Source organism: Vanacampus margaritifer, chromosome 1 (assembly GCF_051991255.1).
Source record: "Vanacampus margaritifer isolate UIUO_Vmar chromosome 1, RoL_Vmar_1.0, whole genome shotgun sequence".
Taxonomy (NCBI): Eukaryota; Metazoa; Chordata; class Actinopteri; order Syngnathiformes; family Syngnathidae; genus Vanacampus; species Vanacampus margaritifer.
Window position 1 is genome coordinate 7,092,022 of NC_135432.1, and position 20,803 is coordinate 7,112,824.

The 20,803-nt window shown below is 40.7% G+C and overlaps 1 protein-coding gene across 1 annotated transcript; it reads right to left on the bottom strand.

Moving 5' to 3' along the window:
- Positions 1 to 358: 358 nt before the first annotated feature.
- On the bottom strand, positions 359 to 11,394 carry prpf6 (PRP6 pre-mRNA processing factor 6 homolog (S. cerevisiae)). Its single transcript, XM_077579250.1, has 21 exons — positions 11,172 to 11,394; positions 10,003 to 10,165; positions 9,787 to 9,905; positions 9,622 to 9,700; positions 9,337 to 9,513; positions 9,048 to 9,161; positions 7,860 to 7,954; positions 7,621 to 7,777; positions 6,655 to 6,817; positions 6,459 to 6,577; positions 6,155 to 6,373; positions 5,415 to 5,537; positions 5,050 to 5,171; positions 4,825 to 4,963; positions 3,856 to 3,975; positions 2,400 to 2,576; positions 2,195 to 2,328; positions 2,030 to 2,121; positions 1,835 to 1,949; positions 1,632 to 1,758; positions 359 to 1,122 (listed from the first exon to the last, which is right to left on the bottom strand). Exons 1-21 carry the CDS (start codon positions 11,357 to 11,359, stop codon positions 970 to 972), a joined length of 2,895 nt encoding a protein of 964 aa, XP_077435376.1. The 5' UTR covers positions 11,360 to 11,394; the 3' UTR covers positions 359 to 969.
- Positions 11,395 to 20,803: the final 9,409 nt, after the last annotated feature.

A 20,803-nucleotide genomic window follows, 5' to 3' on the forward strand; every position in this document is an offset into this window, starting at 1 on the left:
TGTTGACGCCAAACCAAACTTAAAGCCCACTCACCATTTATATATCATGTTCCTCTGCCAGATCCTAAGGCGAGCAAACTGCCATCTGAGGTGTCATGCAGCACCCGAGTTTCTGGGATCCACGCAGGATTCGCCTAGATAAGTTTGATCCAAACCACATCATGCAGCGCAAAAGCTGCCAAAAAGGAAGACGCGTACTTTCCATAGCTGTCCCCGCGAGTCTAATTTCATTCTCCGTCATGGATAGCTTCCTCTTGGCTTCACCTGAGCGCGCGCGTGCTAAGTCAACAAAACAATGCAATTGATCATGATCATGTTTCACTTGCGTTCCCGCGACACTTTTGACAATCAAACGCAGTAAGGGGAGGTGAGGCAACAATTTATTGGCGGCCTACAAAGTATTTATTTCAAGCAAACTACAAAAACAAGAGTACAACAGAACAAGGGATGAGATGAAAACAAAATAATGGGGGAAATGAGCTTAAATCCTGAGTTCAACCTAAACATTAAGGTGGCACCAAGAGATTGATTTCTTTCTCTATACTAGTTTTAAAATGTGTTATTTCTCTCTCTCTCTCTCTCTCTCTTTTTATTCTTCTGTACACAAGGGGTGCAGCAGGTTAGGTTACAACACAACCAAAAAAAAAAAAAGAAAAAAAAAAAGAAGTCATTACGTTGTATTCATAAACTCATTGAATGTACAATCTGGAACCCTCAATCATCATTATTTCATCAAGCAGTCACGGTTTAAAAAAACGCAGACAGCAACTTCTATTTTCAATTTGTTATTAAAGCCTCATTTTACACCACAACGCTGACGCAATGCAGGTATTCCAATCAGATTGTGTCTTCTGCAAATGGACAAACAAAAAGCAAAGAAGCTGAACTGTGTAAGCCCGTAATGATTCCCATCCATCCTGGTGATTTGACAATGGTTTCGCTTCATGTGTCGAGTCCAGCTCATCAAACTCAGAAGGTGTTTTTGATCTTGCTTGCAACTTGTGCAAGAATCTCGACTGTCTTCTTCTGCCAGTTGAGGACGTGTTTGGACTCAGCGCACCACAACTCGCCGTGACGTGGCTCGGCATTCTCACAGCGCTTACGCACTTCTTCCTGCTGCTCCTATTGGACGACAAGTGGCTATTAGTACCATAAATGGAAAAAAAAATTGGGCTGGGGGTGGGGGGACTGTCAATTCCGACATTTGGCAAAACATAGTTCCAATAACCGATGATTCATTTATAAAATAGATCATGAAAATATTCATTTTATTTGGGACATCTCCAATGTCAATGTCACAGGACTAAACGCAGAAAAGAGGTGAGCTGTGAAGTTCGCAATGTGAGCCCAAAGGGTCTTTGATGTCAGTTTCGGTCAACAGCAGGGGGCGGCACTGGATAATATGTCACTCTCCTGAGATGGCTGAAAACAGGCTTAATACTTATTCCATCAACACAATCACAATTTTTAGACTCGTGGGGGGCAAAGAACAAAGAACATTTTTCACTTGAGTTCCCCTTTCGTCAAACATGGAATGGTGAGTCCCCCTAATTTTTGGCTTCAACCCAAACTCCAGAAAAGCCGGTCTAGGCTATCCATAGCAGGGGAAGGGGGTGGGGGGGTGATCTTACTTCTGTTCCGTGCTGCAGTTCAAATTTGTAAAAGAGAGCCCAAGCGTCTCCTAAGTCAGGCTCGATCTTCACCGTGCGGAGGAACCACTCTCTAGCTTTGGTGATCTTCCGCTCACTCCAGAACAACCTAAAATTGGGAATAATTGGGAAATCAGAATTCATGAGTGTTCTTTTGTAAATACATCAAAAGATGAAAGTCATACTTGGCCACAGCAAGCAACACATGTGGATCATGTTCACATTTCTTCAACGCATCCACACTTTTGGTCTTCCTCTGAGGCCTGGCCTCCAAAAACACGGCCTCGGCCCACAGGATGCCTTGAACAAAGCAAAATTGGGACTCACTTATAACATTGAATGTAATGAATGGCTTCCTCTTACATTGGTCACATTCTCACCTGAATTAGGACATTCTTGCAGAGCTTTGGCCATCAGTGTGTTTGCAATGTTCTTCAGTCCTGACCGGAATTCTAATCGCACCGATTCCAACCTGGTGACCAAGAGACACGTGAGTGACAAGTCAGGTGACCGAAGCTTTTGGTTAGTTCACGTTTCTTCCTCACCACAACTCGGGACTCTGCGGGTTCTTGAGTCGTGCCTTCTCCAGGATGGCTCTGGCTCTGGTCAGTTGTCCCACTCGCTCTTCCAGACGCGCTGTCAGCAGCCACAGAGCCACTGAGTTGGGACACTTTTTCAACTGCGTGAAAATATGAGACGTTAGCCACACAGAGGTCCAAATTAGTTTTTTTTTTTTTGCAAATAGCTCACCCCTTGGTTGTAGGCCTCTCTGGCTTTGTCCATGTTGTCACATTGCTCTTCAATCTGGCCTCTCATCATCCAGAGTTTGGGAAAGTCCTCATAGTGTTTCAAGGCCTCTGTGCAAAGCTCTTGAGCGGCTTCAATGTTCCCTAACACCCACTCCAACTTGACGGACTTCATGAAAACCTTCAAAGACAACATCTATGTCAGACTGGAAATGTGTATAAGCAGAACTACGCGGACACCCTCTTAAAAATCCCACCAAGTTAATGCGGCTGCTGTGAACTGAATGAAACTTTCTAAGTGCCTTATTAATGTCACATCATGACAACCGTTCTGACAGAACAACCATCACAGTGAAAAGAAAATGAATGACTCACCACACGTTATCTGTCAGCAAACAATAAAATTCTCATATCACCTAAAGAGTAAAAGTGATAAGTGCACTGCTGTCAGCGTCCGTCAGCACAAACTGAGATTTAAGAATCTAGCAAGTCTAAACTTGATGCACAAGACACATTATCTTTTCACAAACATGATTTACAAAGTGAAGAATGGCACCTGACACTGCAAACATTCATAACGTGATGATGGATCAAAAGCCAATGGAAAGATTGTAAACACGCCAGTTTAAAAGCGTTACTTTGTACAGAAATTTCTGGACTATAAGGCGCACCTAACTATAAGCCACGGAAGCTAAATTTGAAGAATACTCAAGTTTTTTTTACACATATAAGCCGCACCCAACTACAAGCACCGGTATATAATGGTTCCCGCTACTTTGTTTTCCATAATGAGGGTGCAAATCGTCTCGCTCTGTCTCTCCTACTGTATATGGGCTCACTTGGTTTGCTTTGCTCTGCTTGACGATCTTGCGCTTCCTTTAAAGTGTGCCCCCTCGTGATCTAATGGAAAAGCCGCACCTTTGTATTAGCCGCAGGGTTTAATGAAAGTAAAAAAAAGCGGTTTATAATCCAGAAATGACTGTACTTTATAAATAAACTAATGCTGTCAAATGATTACATTTTAAAAATCAGATTAATCACATTTGAGAATTTTGACTAATCATGATTAATCACTTAATTAAAAAAGCTTTTTATCAAAAAAAAATGTGCCTGCCAAATTTGAAGAGCACCTGTTATGTGTTCATTCTTTCAGCATTTAATGTTATGAGGATGTGCTCGAAATTTTTTGATCCACTGCACACTCAACTACGGAAGCGTATTGCATTCACTTGAAAAAAAAAAACCTCCTGTTTTGTCTTTTTTTCTGTCATAAAAACTATTCCGAAAAACAGGGTAAAGATTTATTCAGAAAAACAAGAAAAAAATTTTAACTGAAAAAAAAGGGGGAAATTTATTTTAAAAAACAGAAAAAAAATATTCCGAAAAACAGAGCACCAGCTTCTGTTTTTCAAAGGATTTAGAGATCCCTGAAGAGATGGAAGTGGGAAGGGAGGACTCACTCTAGCCGTGGGGGCGCTGCTCCGAGCTTTGGCTAGCAGCCGACGGGCTCTCTCGTACTCATTATTCTCAGACTCCAGCTTGACAGCAGCCAGCCAGATCTCCTCACTGTTGGGGTTAGCCTGTGGAACAGCGTGTAATGGAGTGAAACAAAATGCTCAACATAAATGAGGACACCCCAACGGAAGTGTTAGAAAAGCCCGGATTTGCTATCAAGATCAATATTTTCTATGGCATAAAGTATTACAAAAATACTGCCCTTAAAAATTTGATTTGTCTCTTGTACACAGAAAAAATGTCTAATTTACAGGGATGTGATTTGACCAAAGTGAAATTATCTGAAAATTTAGCCGGGGGTCTGGGGGCCGCTGGCACCCAGCTAGGTGCAGGGCCCCGGAGCTCATGGGTTGTCCGTGTTTTTAAGTACTTTCAATGCACTCACATGACAAAGAAATAGACAAAACAACAGCATAAATTTTCAATGTATATTGAACTATCCCATATAAAATGGCAGTTTTAGTCAACTCAAAATCAGTCACATTCAAAAACATTGGACTGCCTTTGCTTTTAAAAACTATCACTGAGAATATCATCATATCTAACTAATGTGATTACTAAGTTAACACATAAATAATGTTGAAGAGTTCAAATTTCATGAACAAATAATTGTATCATGACCAAATGTAAAGTAACTCATATTAGAGCATACCACAAATGTCTTTGTTATAGCAGAAGATGTTATCTGTCGGAGTCATGTGCATACACAATGAACTACAGTACTAAAAAAAAAAAAAAAAAAAAAAAAACGGAATTTTTTTTTGGGGGGGGGGGGAAGCGGAATTCCGCGAATTAGCGGAAAAATCACATCCCTGAATTTAATGTTGCAAAAATGACATCAACACAAGTTCGTGGGTTCCAGCTTTTTTCAGAAAGGAGACTACTCTTTTTAGAGAAGCAACGCTATATATTACCTGAAAGGCGAGCGCCAAGATACTTCTGGCGGCAGGCACATCCTCAGCGAGCCACTTGGATTTGGCTCCCATAAGCCAGAGAACCTCGGCCTTTGGACAGTGAGCCACAGCTTTCTGGAGCAGGGTCTCCAAAGACTCCCTGACAGGTACACGTAGGAAATACGATGCAGTATGAAGCAGACTGTTCAATACAAAATGTCACCTGTGGGGGGAGCTATTGCTTACCTGGTTCCATTGTTCTTTTCAAAGTAGGCAGCTCTTAGCCACACACTTTTCTTACTGGGGAACACCTGCAGAGCATGAGCATAGATGGCCCTGGCACACTCCAATGCTCCGTGGGCCACGCACTGAAACATACAACATCATTTTAGGGTTAGAGCAAGTTCATATAAAATGGCGGGATTTAAATATTGGCAATTTGGGGGAAAATATGACGGCCAACTGAACAGGGACAAACTCAATACTTTGTGCTATTCTAAAATGGCTGACAGTTTAATGTGTATCTCATGAAAAGTAAAATGAACGTGTTTTGCCTGATGACAATTTTTTTTTAATGATACACATCTTACAAATCATCTGTATATACGCACACTATCAGAGTCTTCCATCCAGGTGTGCTTGCGGTCTTCTTCTTCAATGCCAATACCGATGACCGCTCGGATGATGGCCTGGCAGGTGGCCACGCTGCCAGCTTTGTCGCACTCCTCTGCATCCTGCCAGGAAAGACAAAAGGTCAAGGAGGGCCATCTACACTACAATCATCTGTTGGGAGCACAAATCTCTCGGGCTTTTCAACTGCCACCTTTTGTGTATGTCAATTGTGTAGCAATTAGCACCCATAGCAATTGATATTCATCACCCCCCCCCGCAAAAAAATTGCGTTAGTGGGATTAGAATTCAGCAGCTAAATACAGTAAGTTTGTATCAATATCAGAAAGTGGCCATTCTGCCAGTTGCTCAGGTGTCAGGTAACAACCAATCACTGCTCAGCTTCAGAAAGTAGGTGAGCTTTGATTGGTCGTTGCCTGAGCCCTGAGCCACACTGATGTTATCTTCAGTCGACAGGAAGTGGCAAAATGGCCGCCCTATGAGATGGATAAAAACGGTTGGATTTTGCTGCATAATTCATATTCCACAAATGTAACATTAATCAGAATGTCATGTTTAGAATAGTGAGGTGACATATAACATATTATTGTCAAAAAATGCTTAAGGTTCACTTCCCCATTAAATTACCACCTGAATCACAAATGAGCTTCACTTTCACTATTCAAGCCACAGTTGGCAAGCCTGTCCTGGTGGAAATATTTTGTGATTTACACAAACACACCTGAATCCACTGCTCTCTGTTGATCTCCACTCCGTTGGCACGCAATGAGGTGATGGCTCTCTCGATGATCTTGTCCACCATCTGCGTGTTGTCGTTGGCTTCCTCCAACTTTGCGGCGGTGATCCAGATGTGGCGGTCGGTGGGGATGTTCTCACGGGCCTTGTTCAGGACACGTCGGGCGTTCTCGTACGTCTCTAGTCGAGCCAAAGCCAGCCACAGCTAAAGAGGATGGACAGAAACAACACAGCACTGACGGGATTTTTCACATTGGGGAGTCGAACGGCAATGTGGGTTCAACAAGCACCTCCACACTTGTTGGGCAACACTCCACTGCTCTGCTCAGCATGATTCTGGCGTCTTCCGGCTCCTCCAGTTCAACGGCTGTCTTCCATAGACGGACTGACTTGGACACATTCTCCAGGGCTGCGTGAACATCAACAACTATAAACACAAACACACACACACCAAAACATAGTGGGTACATTAAACTTGAGCCTCACCTTTCCTGAGGACTCTTTTTTTGGCTCTGACGTCAGTTTCCAGCTCCGCAGCTCTGATGTAGATTCGGACCGACTGCGGCATGTGCCGGACAGCTTGAGCTACAACAGCTTTGGCCGTGTCGCCGGGCTGCAACCGGGCTGCCTCCAGCCACACATCCTCGCTCTGATGGACACAGACAACAATCACAGATTTCCTGAATGGAGAGACCTTAGACCTTATTAACTCATTCACTCCCAGCCATTTTTACTAAAGCAACCCCCTTCACTCCCAGCTGTTTTCCTGGATTTTGACTGATTTTGCGGGGCCCACAGACTATTGTGTTCTATTGCCATAAAAACATGGAACCTACCAAAAGAAAGATTAGAGTCTCTTCTTTTATCAGGAAAAAAAGTATATTTCTATCTGTTTCTCATTTTGCAGCAATTAGCATTAGGATTTAATTAAATTTCATCATCATTCGCAAATCTGTTTAGAACTGTGGGTAAATGAGCTTGTTTGCAACATGGCCCTGGTTGATCTCTTAAACTCTGCTGCCACCTGCTGGCCGTTTTTGTCATTGCTACCATTGCTTCACCCGGTCTCTGTAGTTCCGAGGCTGTATCAAAGCCTTCTGTATGCTCTAGCATTATTCCCCCCTACAATAAAACATATAAATACATCTTTGGGACACTTAAAACATTTAAAATAGAACACATTTATACGTTTTTGAGAGCAAATGAGTTAAAAGCCAATTGATACAAAATGTCAGTAAATCTGTGACTTAATGACACCGCTTTGGATTCTGCCAAAGTCAACCAAAAGAATCCCTCAATAAACTACTATGCCAAGGTTTTGAACACACACACACTCAAAAAAAACCCAAACTGGTTAAACCAACAAAACAAAAAACACACACACAAACCATTTTTCATGTGCACAAATGGTTTGTGTGTGTGTGATTCAGCTCAGGCACTTTCCCCCTTTACCTTGGGACACATCTCAGTGCCTTTCATGATGAGGTTGCGGGCCACCTGCAGTTTCCCAGTCACTTCTTCCAGCCTGGCCGAAGCAATCCAAGCAGGCGGGTGATGAGGGTTCGTCTCTCTCACCGATTTCAGCAGCAGACGAGCCTTTTTAATGTCGCTGGACAATACGGAGCCAAAATGCAGCCATGAGGAAATCATCAAATAGATTGCAAGCAAAAAATGCGGCCCCGCGCCTCTACCTGATGTCTCCTCCGTGTGTGGGAATCATGGAGTTGAGGTCAGTCAGGTAGCCTTTCGGGTCCACTACCGTCTGACCGCTGACGGAGTCGGACACCTGGTGAAAGAGAAAGAGGCACACTTGAGAAACAGAATCATCAACTCAATGAGACTATTGTCTCCTACAATTTATGTAGTGTTATTTAGAGATGCAGCTAACAAATTATTTTTTAAATCCATTTCAAGTCTACTGAAATCATCACATTATTAAACAACAAAATGTTCACGTGAGGTGCAGGTATTCTTGGTGTCCACTTGGGATTGTCATCCTCACATTCCGCATTATAATACCCAGGCCGTGACTATGAGTGTGTGTGGCTTTTAAAGGTGGGGCCTGGCTTGATGAGTGACGTAAGGACCCGACCGATTCATTAGCCAATTTTAGCCCATTTTTAAAATATACATACGGTCAGAAACACTTTCTCATGACACGTTAAACATTAACATTTGAAAACAAAACATGAACAGATCTCAAAAACTTGTGAAACGTGTGATAGGAAAAGAATAAAGACATTGAAGTTAGCATCAAAAATATGTTTAGGGACACGTGAAGCAATTTGCTGTTAAACAGTGTTTTTGCCAGAAACGTAATTCAGTATCATGCTACTTATATAGGGTATAAATCGAAAAATAAGCTCATTACAGTAATTACTGGACTATAAGCTGCTACTTTTTTAACTTGCATTCGACCCTGCGGCTAATACAAAGGTGTGACATTATAAAAGGTAGCGCAAGAGCAAACCAAACCAAATGAGCCCAAATACAGTAGGAGAGCGAGACAATTTGCGCCCTCATTATGGAAAAGAAAGTAGCGGGAACCCGGTGCCGTAACATTAAAACACCTGCAGCTTATAGTCGGGTGCGGCTTATATGTGTAACAAACTCGAATATTCCCCCAAATTTAGCTAGCGTGGCTTAAAGTCAGGTGCACCTTATAGTCCAAAAATTACTATAGTTGCGAAATTCAAGAAATGCTAAAAGGTGAAGTATTGTAAACAGTCAAAGTTCCTCCTGAATTTCAAATCTTTGTTGGTCTAAGCGTTAAAGGACCAAAAACATCTTATTTTAATCATTATTTAATTTTTCTTAATTCATCGGTCAATTAATCAAAAAAAAAAAAAAATCCACATTAGTTGGGCCCTAATAATTACCTGACTGAGTCTCATATCCATGAGTGTGTTCCTGGCCTGGCCAATTTTCCTCATGTCCAGGTCTCCCGTCCCCGGCGTCATGCTGCCTGGGTACGGCGTGTTAAGACCGCCAAGCTAATGGAGGAAAAAGACAGTGACGACATGTCAAGTGGATGAAATTAAACGATCCATAGAAGTTCCGCTAAATTATAGAGACATCAAATGTTTCCCTCCCACATTTCCATTACATTAAACAAGTGTATATTTTTAATTCACATGGAATATGTATTTGCAAGTACAGTACACCAACCCCCTGCAGAGGGTCTACGCTGGTGTGGTTATCTCCTGTTTGAAGGTGCTTGGAGAAAAAGCTATCTGGGACAGGGGTGAGTTTCTGGTAGCGTGGGTTCCTCTGCCGCTTATTCCTGGCGTCTCCCACTTCAGGAATGCTAAGCCACTCCTCCTCTGAGACCTCTGACAGTTTCCTCTGTGTGAAGAAGAAGAGAGGAGAAAAAAAATCAGATGTAGCAACAAGAGGACAAAAGCAGCACATTTCATGAGATGAATACATTTGTAGAGTTGTTCCAATCTGTACCTTTAGATCTGAAAACTGCTGCTGAATTTTGGGTCGCTCCATACGGTATTTCTCGATCTCTTCCTTTTCTCTCAGCTCCCTTAAAACAAAAATGAAAGATATGAATCTTCAATTTTCAGATTCTGAAACAATTGGAGCTTATAATATCTGCGCTTTTCAATTTACCTTCTTTCTTTGCGTCTTTCATCCATCCTTTTATCCAAAGCTGCATATATAGCATCCGCTTCTTCATCGTCCTTCTCGTAAGGTCCACTGGAGAACAAGCTCCCCGCATAGCCGTTAAACTGGAAGAAATTGTAGGGGTACATATTTTCAAGGATATAAAAAAAATCTGTGGCAAAAAGAGGAGTGGCTGATGCTGAAATGTAAACAACAAGGCACCTCGTCATAATTTGTGTCATTCAGATCTTCCTCTTCATCTTCCTGGCTCTTCTTCATTTGGTCCCCAACCGTCCTCTTTCCTGGGGGCGCATGTCGGTCATCAACTGGATCGTTGGCATCGCGAGCTGGACCGATATCAGATCGGGTAGTGAAACCAGTAGCCCTGAACAAAAACCAATCAATGAGTCACACACTTGATCATGCATTTTGCTGTTTTCCATTTTTTACTACACGGGCGTTAGTCACCTTTTGTTAGTTGCCACTATACATCACTACTAATGACGAAGAACACATTTTCCTCGTTTTAATCACAACTTGGACATTTTCTGTCAGAGAATATATACTTAGTAAAAGACCTAGACTATTATTTCCTAAATTTATAGTTGACAAACGAATGCCTTATAACCTTCAAGGTGAGCAAGTGCATTTTTCAAATTGATAAGCGCATCTGTATTATATATTTTTGATGCTTCTGACAAATGTGTCACTCCGCACACACATTTTTTGGATGTACTACAGGCCAGGTCCGTTTCTCAGCCATGACTGTCATGGCGTAATCATAATTGGACAGCTACCTTCATTAACTGTATCAACTACAAATGCTTCTTAACTGCGCTACATTTATTACTTACTATGCATTCTAACAACTTATACCGTGTTTGTTCATTCTTATCTCTTAATTTGTTCTGAAAATAGAATAAAGGAAACTATGACTATCTGAAGCTCGCATTAATAATAATTTAAAAAATAAATAAAAATAAAATAAATCTCGAGTCTTTACCCTTATTTTGTCTTTGCAGAAATGGATGCATTTTAATTTGTTTTATAATCAGGTCTTTCTTAATATTTATTACATTAAAAAAATACATACTTTAACCACTTGAATCGTCAAATAATCTGATTGTTAATTGATTGTTGGCTAGTCTCGTTTAAATCAATTAATTTTTGAAATTTTACACGCATAACTCAATTAAGCTCGTCTTAGGTTTCATTGACTCGCTTCGACACATGGTGAACAACATACTTTATTATATTATTTTATTTTATTTCTTGCAGCGTTTCCACAAGTTACCAAGCAATATATCCACCAGGTGGAACGGGTAACGTAAAAGTGTTACCGGAATTTATAATTAATTGACATGTTTTAGCTGGCTAAAATGTTAGCTTACCCTCTGCCCAAACCGGGAACGTAGCCGAGCGGGGCGGGCATCCCCAGGAATGGTTTCTTCTTTTTCCCCATCAGCGGGGAGGCGAGAGGAACAACTGGAGGCCCACCGATCGCCCCAGCTGCTCCGGCGGCCCCTGCGTTGGTTTTAGGGACATTTTTAGTCGGCTGTTTAACCACGGTGGCGGACATCTTTATGGCGCACACACAACGACGAGGGGGCACAACACCGGAAAAACAATACGGACACATCCGCCTATATGAAAAGCGACAGCGTCTCATTTCGAGCAGCGCCCCCACTAGAATGGACGGTTTGTGCAGTCAAGTGATTGTATGTTTGGAAGAAGTACAATTTTCAGAATCAAATTGTGACTTTGAGTAGATAATATTAATTTAATTTGAGATAACAGAAATGGGACGTAATCATAATAAATAACCAAGTTTATGATCCTTTTGGGTGTCATAAAACAGATAGCCACAGAAGGGCGCTATTTGCTGACAACTATTCTTATTATTTTAGCAACTTTATATTTCGAATGGATTAAAAAAAAAAGCATAATAGTATTTTAAAATCCTGATGTTTGTTTATTAATTTTCAACATTAGTTAGTGAGGATAAGTGGATCAAAAATGGAGGAATGCAATTGTAATGTGTTATTTTGCTGGTTGTGTGCATGTTATTTTATCACTTCCACAACTTTCCTACGAAATCACAATGTCCCATCACTGGTAAGTTATTTTTTAGATCAGGCCCCATGCAGGCTACTCACGTGATCATTGTGGCCACCTGTTAATGACCCTTAATGTAAAATCTGTAAAATCTTTTCTAGAACTCTTACCACAACTGTGACAGCTGCAAAGCTGAAAACATCTTTACATTTCCCAGCATTTGTCATTTATTCCTGATGGTCAAGGTGTCCTAATAATTGAGTCCAATTAGTGTAGTCATTCTAGAATGTTTTATTTATCCAAGTACAAACAATTTAGTTGAATAATCCATTATGTCCTTGGCGACATTATTTAACAAGTTTATTTTAAGTTATCGTATAGTAAATTAGCTTGGCCTATTTTATACTGACCATTTTAAAGTGACTATGTTCAAAATTGAAACAGCAGATTACAGTACTAATCGTAATTAACACGACAACTCAGGGTTTGGTCCCTCTAGGAGAACCGGGGCCATCCACAGTCCTCGCCTTGGCATGAGCCTTTACATTTTTCTTCATTTAAACGACCGTGAGCGTAGACATTATCACGCTCATGGGAAAAGATGCTTTGATGAAAATGTACTGCCTGACAAAACACTGCCGAGGACTAATTTAAAGACCAAGTACATCTCATTTTATCCAGCTTTGTTATTGCTTCTTTTACTTTTATGTGTGGACGGTTGATTTAAGTCAAGCTATTCTTTTTTATAACATCATGCACAGCTGGAATTAACATCACTGGCCTGCACAATTGGAGAAAGAAAGTAACAGTGTTACTGTAATGAATTATGAAGTCTTCTAACCACATTAGCAATGCTATATTGTCACATTTTTATAATGACGTATTCATCTACTGGACCTCGCATGTGCAAACATCTTCCATACAACCTTCGCCAACACAGACATCTAAAGAAGTGCTCGCTTTGTAGGCAGTGAAAGATGAATATTGAAGAGCTGACAGTCGTCTCAGCACTGTGGGTGTTGTTATTATCCAACACTTCTATTAATAAGCTTGGAAAAGAATCAAGATACTAATTACGTCCCTTGGTTATCTGCATTTGGATGGCTTACATCTGCTCGCTAAATTAAATCCTTGTAAAAAGCATTCTACAAAAGGAGCAGTATGATGGACTGCTGGTTTGGACATTATCACAATTCCGTAGTGCGAATCTCAGCTCCAGCCTTCCTTTGTAGAATGTTGTGTGATTTTTATGTGGAATCCCCAAAAGATGCATGCTACGTCCATTAAAGGCTCTAAATTGTCCAAAAAAAAAAAAAAAAAGAAAGGCTCTAAATTGTCCAGAGTTGCTAATGTGAGTGTGAATGGTTGTTTGACTAGGTGTCAAGTCAAGTTTATTTGTGTAGCCCCTAATAACACTTGAGTCTCAAACAGCTTTACAGGCACAAAGTTAACAAACGTCAGTGACTTCTATTGCCTCCAAGTCTAACACTCCACCGCTTCAAAACCCATTTGGTAAAAAAAAAAAAAAAAACTTGTGAAAAGAACGCAGATGGTGGAATCCACTTTCCAGAATAACTAACCAGGCTGCAATGGATGCTGAATGGGCAACATTCAGCACACAATATGGTGCTGTACAGTTTTTGTTAAAAAGCATCTGTTTAGGAAGATAAAACGCTGCAGGACAGTAAGACACTTTTTTTGGAGAGCGGTTCTTCCCCACGACCTGACCCGAGGCAGAATCCTCTACAGCAATGCCTTCGGGGAAGTGGTCCACCTCAGATCTCGTCCATGTCAGTCGATGCAATTTCTACACAGTCATCGACAACCTTGCCCCCTACCCAAGCAGGAGAGGATGGGGAAGGAGAAAGGAGAGGTGGCAGTAAAACAGCCCAAAATATAGTGATATGGGGTAAGGCAGGGCAAGATGACGTTTGCATACCAGTTGTGATAAGCGGATGAAAAGATTATTAAAATGCTTTAAAACCCCAGTGTGTAGTCCTTAGCGCCATCTAGTGGTGAAAGAATAGCAATAGAAGCACGCACACTACGGTGGTTCAGAGAGACCACATTTGGCTAGCCTACCACCAATTCTTATTTTGCGTGAGTAAACGAGCAACAGCGACTTGGCAGTCGTTGTAAAGCCCGACGAGCGACACCGAAAGACCGAGCGAGCTGGAACTAGCCGGAGCAGCTAACAAGAGCGGCTAGCGGGAGTTAGTCCGAGCCATCGGTTGGAGTAGCTAACAAGAGCGGTGAGCGGGAGGAGCTAGTAAAAAAAAAAAAGCTAGTAAAACTTGCAAGAGCAAAGCAGAAGGTGACAAGCCACGGGAACCCCGAATCATGGGAGTCAGCGACGACCACCTGCAGGCCTCAGCAATGCAAGCACCACCCGGGCTAACTACATTCGCGAAATAGTTTTTTGGGGCATCCGTAGCAGGAAGATGGCAGCGAAACATAGCAGCTCTAGTAAGGTGAAACTACAGCTATGTCATATGATTAGTGATTACTATACCTACAATTCTATTTATAAAAAATATGTTTTTGCATACTATTGACATAAACAGTCTGTTTTTAAAATGAATGAATTCCTTCCTTTCCTCAGTCTCTCCTTTGGTCTCTTGAGGTCTCCCTGATTTGTTGGAATTTCGATGTCTCTGGGGTTGGTGAAGGACTCTGGTTGGTGGCCTGGTGGGTGGTGTCTGGTCGGTGCTGGATTTCACTTTCCTTTCTTTTCTTTGGTCCTTCCTCGGGTCTCCTGACGGCCTCATGACTCTGGCTGGAAGTGTTCGGTTTAGGTGAACGGTATGGGATTTTTTAATAGGTTTTAGGTGAACTAATGAATAGACACACACACTCGCACGCACGCAGGCACACACGCACATACACATATTCACCCACATACAAAAAATAATAATAATAATAAAAAAAAGAGAGCAATGATGATGACATGTCAAATCGGTAAAATTACCGAATGAACAATACTGAGCTCTCCAGGAGAGTAAAAAAAAAAATAAATAAATAAATAAATGAATGAATTATTAGTTCAGGCGGCACGGTGGCTGACTGGTTAGCACGTCCGCCTCCCAGTGCTGAGGACCTGAGATCGAGTCCGGGCTTCGGCCTTCCTGGGTGGAGTTTGCATGTTCTCCCCGTGCTTGCGTGGGTTTTCACCGGGTACTCCGGTTTCCTCCCACATTCCAAAAACATGCATGGCAGGTTAATTGAACACTCCAAATTGTCCATAGGTGTGATTGTGAGTATGATTGTTTGTGTCTGTGTGCCCTGCAATTGACTGGCAACCAGTTCAGGGTGTACCCCGCCTACTGCCCGAAGCCAGATGGGATAGGCTCCAGCAACCCCCGCGACCCTTTTGAGGACAAGCGGTAAAGAAAATGGATGGATGGATGGATTATTAGTTTACTACTAGAGGGCACTAAGGATCACTGACTGTAATGAAAAAAAAAGTCTCTTTTCTTTGGCCAACTATAAAGTAGCTGTTATTTTTGTTCTAAAAAGCATATCGCAATCTGCATGACACCGCCTGTGACTCCATATGCCAGTTTACATGAATGCATAGTATTTCATCTGTTTGTCTAGCATGCATATGACAAGGGGCACACGAGAGGACCACTGCATCTGCCCCTTTGACACAGCAGATGTCCATAGTGTGATCATGTGACCAAATGCAAACAGAGAGACCGTGACGACATGAAAACTGAAACTTTACAGTTCGGTTACATTTAATGCTTTACTCATCAAGAAAAAAAAAAGAGGCACAGGGTTGGTGAGATCACGAGACAACAGCTTTCCTGACATACTTCCGCGCGCCAGCCAAGACACACAAAGAAAGACAGATGCATCATTCATACTGTGCGGGCAGCATCGCCGAGTTCATTTTAGCTCATTAAAAACCAGGGAACAATGTCGACAAATAGGACACAGACATTGTCGTTTTTCACTATTACACACGAGTTTAACTCAATTAACATCTCTTGGATGCAAGCTCAAAGTGGGATTTTCATGGAATAATGTCATGACAGGATAATTGATTTCTTAAACTCTAATTAGAAACTGTGTAATAATAAAGAAAAGTGCCCTTGGAAAATGTCAAAACTGCTTTTCCTTTTAAGTAACAACCCAGCCGGAGTCTTTTTTTTTTTTTTTTTTTGCCCCATATGCTCAAATGGAATTATTGATCCACTAAGCTCAGCATGACAGCAAACTTTTCACACTGATGATGAGTGTGCTGCAAACTGGGAACGTGTGAAGGCGACAAAGGATGAGTGTGTGTTTCGAATAGTAATGTGTTGAAGACATTTGTGAATTGTGGGTCACTCATACTAGTTATGAATCCTTAAGCTAATTGCCAAGTAAACAAACGGAAGCCCTTGACTAATAATAGCAAGGGCACCTTGAGTAAATATTGTAGAAAGCCTCTTGAATATATACAACTTAAGCCGATAGGGATGATTATGAAAAAGTTGCATTTCCTCTCATGTACAATCACTTTCACCAAGTGTGGCAAAATAATGGATGCATACATTTAATTGATTTACTCACCGTATTCCTACGCTTTCTTATGCTCAAAACAATGTCTGGCGAGTACAGTATTTTGAATATTTCACACTAAAGGTCCACTACCTTGCATGAGCATGAGACTGGGGAGGTTTTTTCTCGTTTTCCTGATGCTTCGCAGATAAATTAGACTTTTGACCGAGGCTGTTTTTTGAAGGCATGTGAGCAGTTCACAATGTTTTTCTTTGAGAGGAGACGGGTGTCTTATAATGCATGCAGTTAATGACTGCTAAGCACAAGTAGATGAAAGTGGAAGAGGTGTGTGTGTTGGGGCGTGGGGGGGGACTATAAAGAGATTAGTGGGATTTAGAAGCAAAGAGGAAGGGAAATTTCACACATAAACTTTGAATTTGGCAATTTATGTTTTTTACAGTAATATGTTTTAAAAAAGCCCCACTAGTCTAAACACAGTATTTTTATTGATATTGTGTTTGTGGAATATGAGTTAAGCAGAAAATCCACCCATTTATATCCATCTGGGGGGGAGGGGGGCATTTTTTTCCACCTGCTGTCAACTGAAAATAACATCCCAGTACCTGAGCAGCTGTTTTGTCCTAGTACATCTTGTAGTGAAGTGAGTTGATTCCGCTGCCACCAGCACTCATATCGCAAGACTGCACTCACAAGTCAAAGCAAAAAAATGTGCAGACCGATGCCTTGTATCTTAAAAAACTTGTAAATCGAGTCACTCGTATCTCAACGCGGGGTTGTCAACAACACCGTTCTCCATGATGCGCCAAATTTACGACAATTAATTTCACTTTAGGACAGTCGTCTGACTTTTTTTTTTTAATTATTTTGGTACGGGAAAAAAAGAAGAAAATATTTAGTGCGCCTTCCCAACTCTCCACTGGGACCATAAATAGTTTATAAAATTGTTGTAAGTACACCTCTGCAGAGGAGCTAATCTGACAATGAGAGCGCCACTGCCACCCACTGTAGTGGATGTGGAATTACACTTTATTCTAGTATGAAACAACAACAACAAAAAACAACTTCCCTGGGGTAACATGCCCCGCCCTAGCATTAGGGCTATGCAGTATCGATACAATCGATACAATCGGGAGTATCGGATCGATACCAGAGCATTAGTATCGATATTTTACATTTATTTATTTATTTTGTTTTTTGGCCTGCCAATGAAAGCGGTGTGATGGTAACAATTAATTATTTTTTACAGTGAATGACATAATATGACAATGAGTCATATTATGCTTCATTTGAGCTTTTCCAACTACTAGTTGAGCTCGGTATTAGTGTAAGTATTGTTTATGTAATGTGACTAGATTAGAGGAACTTCGGTGTCTGACGTTTCGTTTCGTTGAGTGCAGAAGAGTGAAAGGGACCAAGAATATGAAGATTGTTACTACATTGTAAATTCAAATAACAGCCCAGGTATGTTTCTGTTGAGGATATTATATTATGGCATGTTTAAGAACCTAACAAGAAAGTGTAAGAAGCAAAAAATCAATCAATACCAAAATCTCAAGTATCGCACAGCTCTACTTAGCATCGCACCAAGTATGTCGTGAAGAGAAAAAAAGAAAGGGGAAACAAGAAAAAAGAGAAATCTGATTATTTTCATGATTTTCCAAAAGCAAAAAAATTGGCCCTTTCGAAAATACAAGTTCAGTGAACTCATTAAATTCGGAAGAAAAAGAAGCCGTCACTGAAAAACCAACGGAATTGTCTTTTTGGGGAGAGTTGAAGTGACCACCAGCGTGAACGCCACTGACTTTCAAAGATGAAACCCAAGATGAGAAAAGATGATGAGCAATGGTGCAAATCTTACATCCTCTTTTTTTTTCTCTCTTCTTTTCGCTGTGTCTCTTGGAGTTTCACTTCAATTGCTTCTCGCCCAGAGGCCGATTTTCCAGCCCGTGTTGTTGCGCTGCACAAAGCAGAGGGATGTGTGCGTACAGAAGAGCAGACATATGGCCCATACAAATATGCATCTCATTCCTCTCTCCTTGTTTTCACATACATATGAAAATATCCCCATATGGAAGCATGCACACACGCATGACAGCCGCAGACAGTGCAGGGGAGGACGTTCAGAAGCTAGCAAATGGACTCTCTAAAATAGCTTCTGTCATCTCCATTTGAAACAAATGACAGGAGATAGTGCTACAGAGAAGGGCCTGTCTGTCGACAATAGAAGAACAAGAACTCCCCCCAGGTCTCTGATTAGAAAAACAGCTCAGGACCACAACCTGACAATATAAAGTGACTTCCTCTCCATCATTTGCACTCAGCAGCGAAAACAGCTTCCTCTGGGAATTGAGTGCATTTCTTTCACTTTCACCTGAAAGAGACACCCCTTTCATATCAGATTAAGAAGCTCCATTGAGCTTGCACTTCTTTCAAACTTTACTTTCTTTGCATTTTAATTCACCGTCCGCTTTTTTTTTTTTTTTACCACTTTTCTTTCTAGGTTGTGTTCTATGTGGCCAGCGTGATTTCTCAGTGCGCACTAAAAGACAGCCATTCACCATGACACCAGCTTTGGGAAGGCTGATGCCACACTCCAAGCATCAATAGCTTCTCTATGTCTTTTCAGAAAGTGCTCCTCTCTCCTTGAATGGCGCTCCATCTCAATAAGCTCCCTTTTCTTTCTGCTATCAGGCCACAATAGTCCGTTTGAGCACAAGCACTACAAACTACATATAAAGTGTTATCGTGAAATTGGGTGCTTGAGTTCAATGTTTTTGTGTGGTCATATCAAAAAAAAAAAACATCTTGGCAGAAGGAAAAGAGCCCATATGTAGAGGGGTGAGATTAACAGGATATAAATCTGTTGCTTCAAGGATGTGAGGTATGGATGTTATTTAAAAAAAAAACAAAAAAACAGTGGGGACATCACATGCAGACATGTTGCTAACTTTGCCCCCCCGGTTGGCACAATAAGGCTCTTGGTCGGTCCGCCCCTGTAAAGTGGTCTTCATTATTCACAGGGCTGACCATCATCTGAATTAAAGATACATGCTTTGACTGTTCGCTGTTAGACAGAACCAAATGTCTTTACAGGCGTACATGAGCACACTTCTAAATTAAGATCTGTCTCTGAAATTAACCACATTTGCAAATGAGTGTGTCTGTAAGGCATGGTGTGTGTTTGTGTGTATTTGCGAGTGAGTGACTCAGTGAGAGACAGACGGACAGACAGACAGACAAACGGTTTCTTCCAGTCAAGTGTTGGCGCCTTTTTGACCCTTTTGAGTCACCATACTTTGCTTTCGTGTTTGACGTTGCAAGAATTGGCTAAAACGGGTAAAGGGATGTGTTATTGCAAATTCTAATGACACTATTAGTGGATACAAAAAGTCTACACACCCCTGTTCAAATACCAGAATTTTGTGATCAGTGATGCCGATAACGGGTGTGATTTTGTACAGTCTATATTTACTTTGATAATAAGGTGATGCCTGACTTTCAACTGGGAAATACCTTTCACCACCAAAGTCAGTTGCTACCAGATTGTGTCACTGCAGGAGGTCACTAAATTTGTTATATTTACAAACAATGTACGTTAACTCATTCACTGCCATTGACTGCTCCAGATGTCAAAAAATCAATTTGAAATATTTCTATTAGTTTAACTATTTTTTCCACTTTTGTTAACAAGAGTATAAAAACTTAGATTTTTTTATTGTACATTTAGAACAGATATAAAATTTGTGATTAATCGTGAGTTAACTAGTGAAGTCATGCGAATAATTACGATTAAAAAATGTAATCGCCCGATGCCCCTAATTTTTTTATAATCTTTTCTTTTAAAAATAAATAAATAAATAAATAAAAGATTATTAAAAATTAGGGGCGTGAAGCGATTTTTTTTTTTTAATCGTAATTAATCACATGACTACACTAGTTAATTGACTATTAATCAAAAATTTTATATCTGTTCTAAATGTACAATAAAAAAATATTTTTTAGCTTTTCATACTCTTGTTAGCAGAAGTGGAAAAAAATGTTAAACTAATAGAAATAGTTCAAATTAATTTCTTACGTCTATAGCCATCAACGGCAGTGAATTAGTTCATGTTAAATGTTGTGTCTAGAAAGTCTTTCTTTTTATTTAATTTTTAAATGAAAAAAGTAGCCAATTTTGTTAAGTGAAATTCAGAAAACACTATTTTTTTTAATTATATACATAAAGATATTAGTTTAAAAAGGCTGTCTTTATTTATTTATTATTTATGAAAACAAACTTTATTCTAAAACACTGTTAAAAATGCACCTATGGTGAGCGCAGCGCAGTAAAATCACATTTGCTCCCATTCTTTCCTCTTTAAGGTCTTTTGGGGACAGTTCTTTTGGTGAACTGTTGCTGAGCAGCATCTGAAAGTTGGAGAATCAGTTAGCCATGGAAATGGTGAGATTATACTAACAA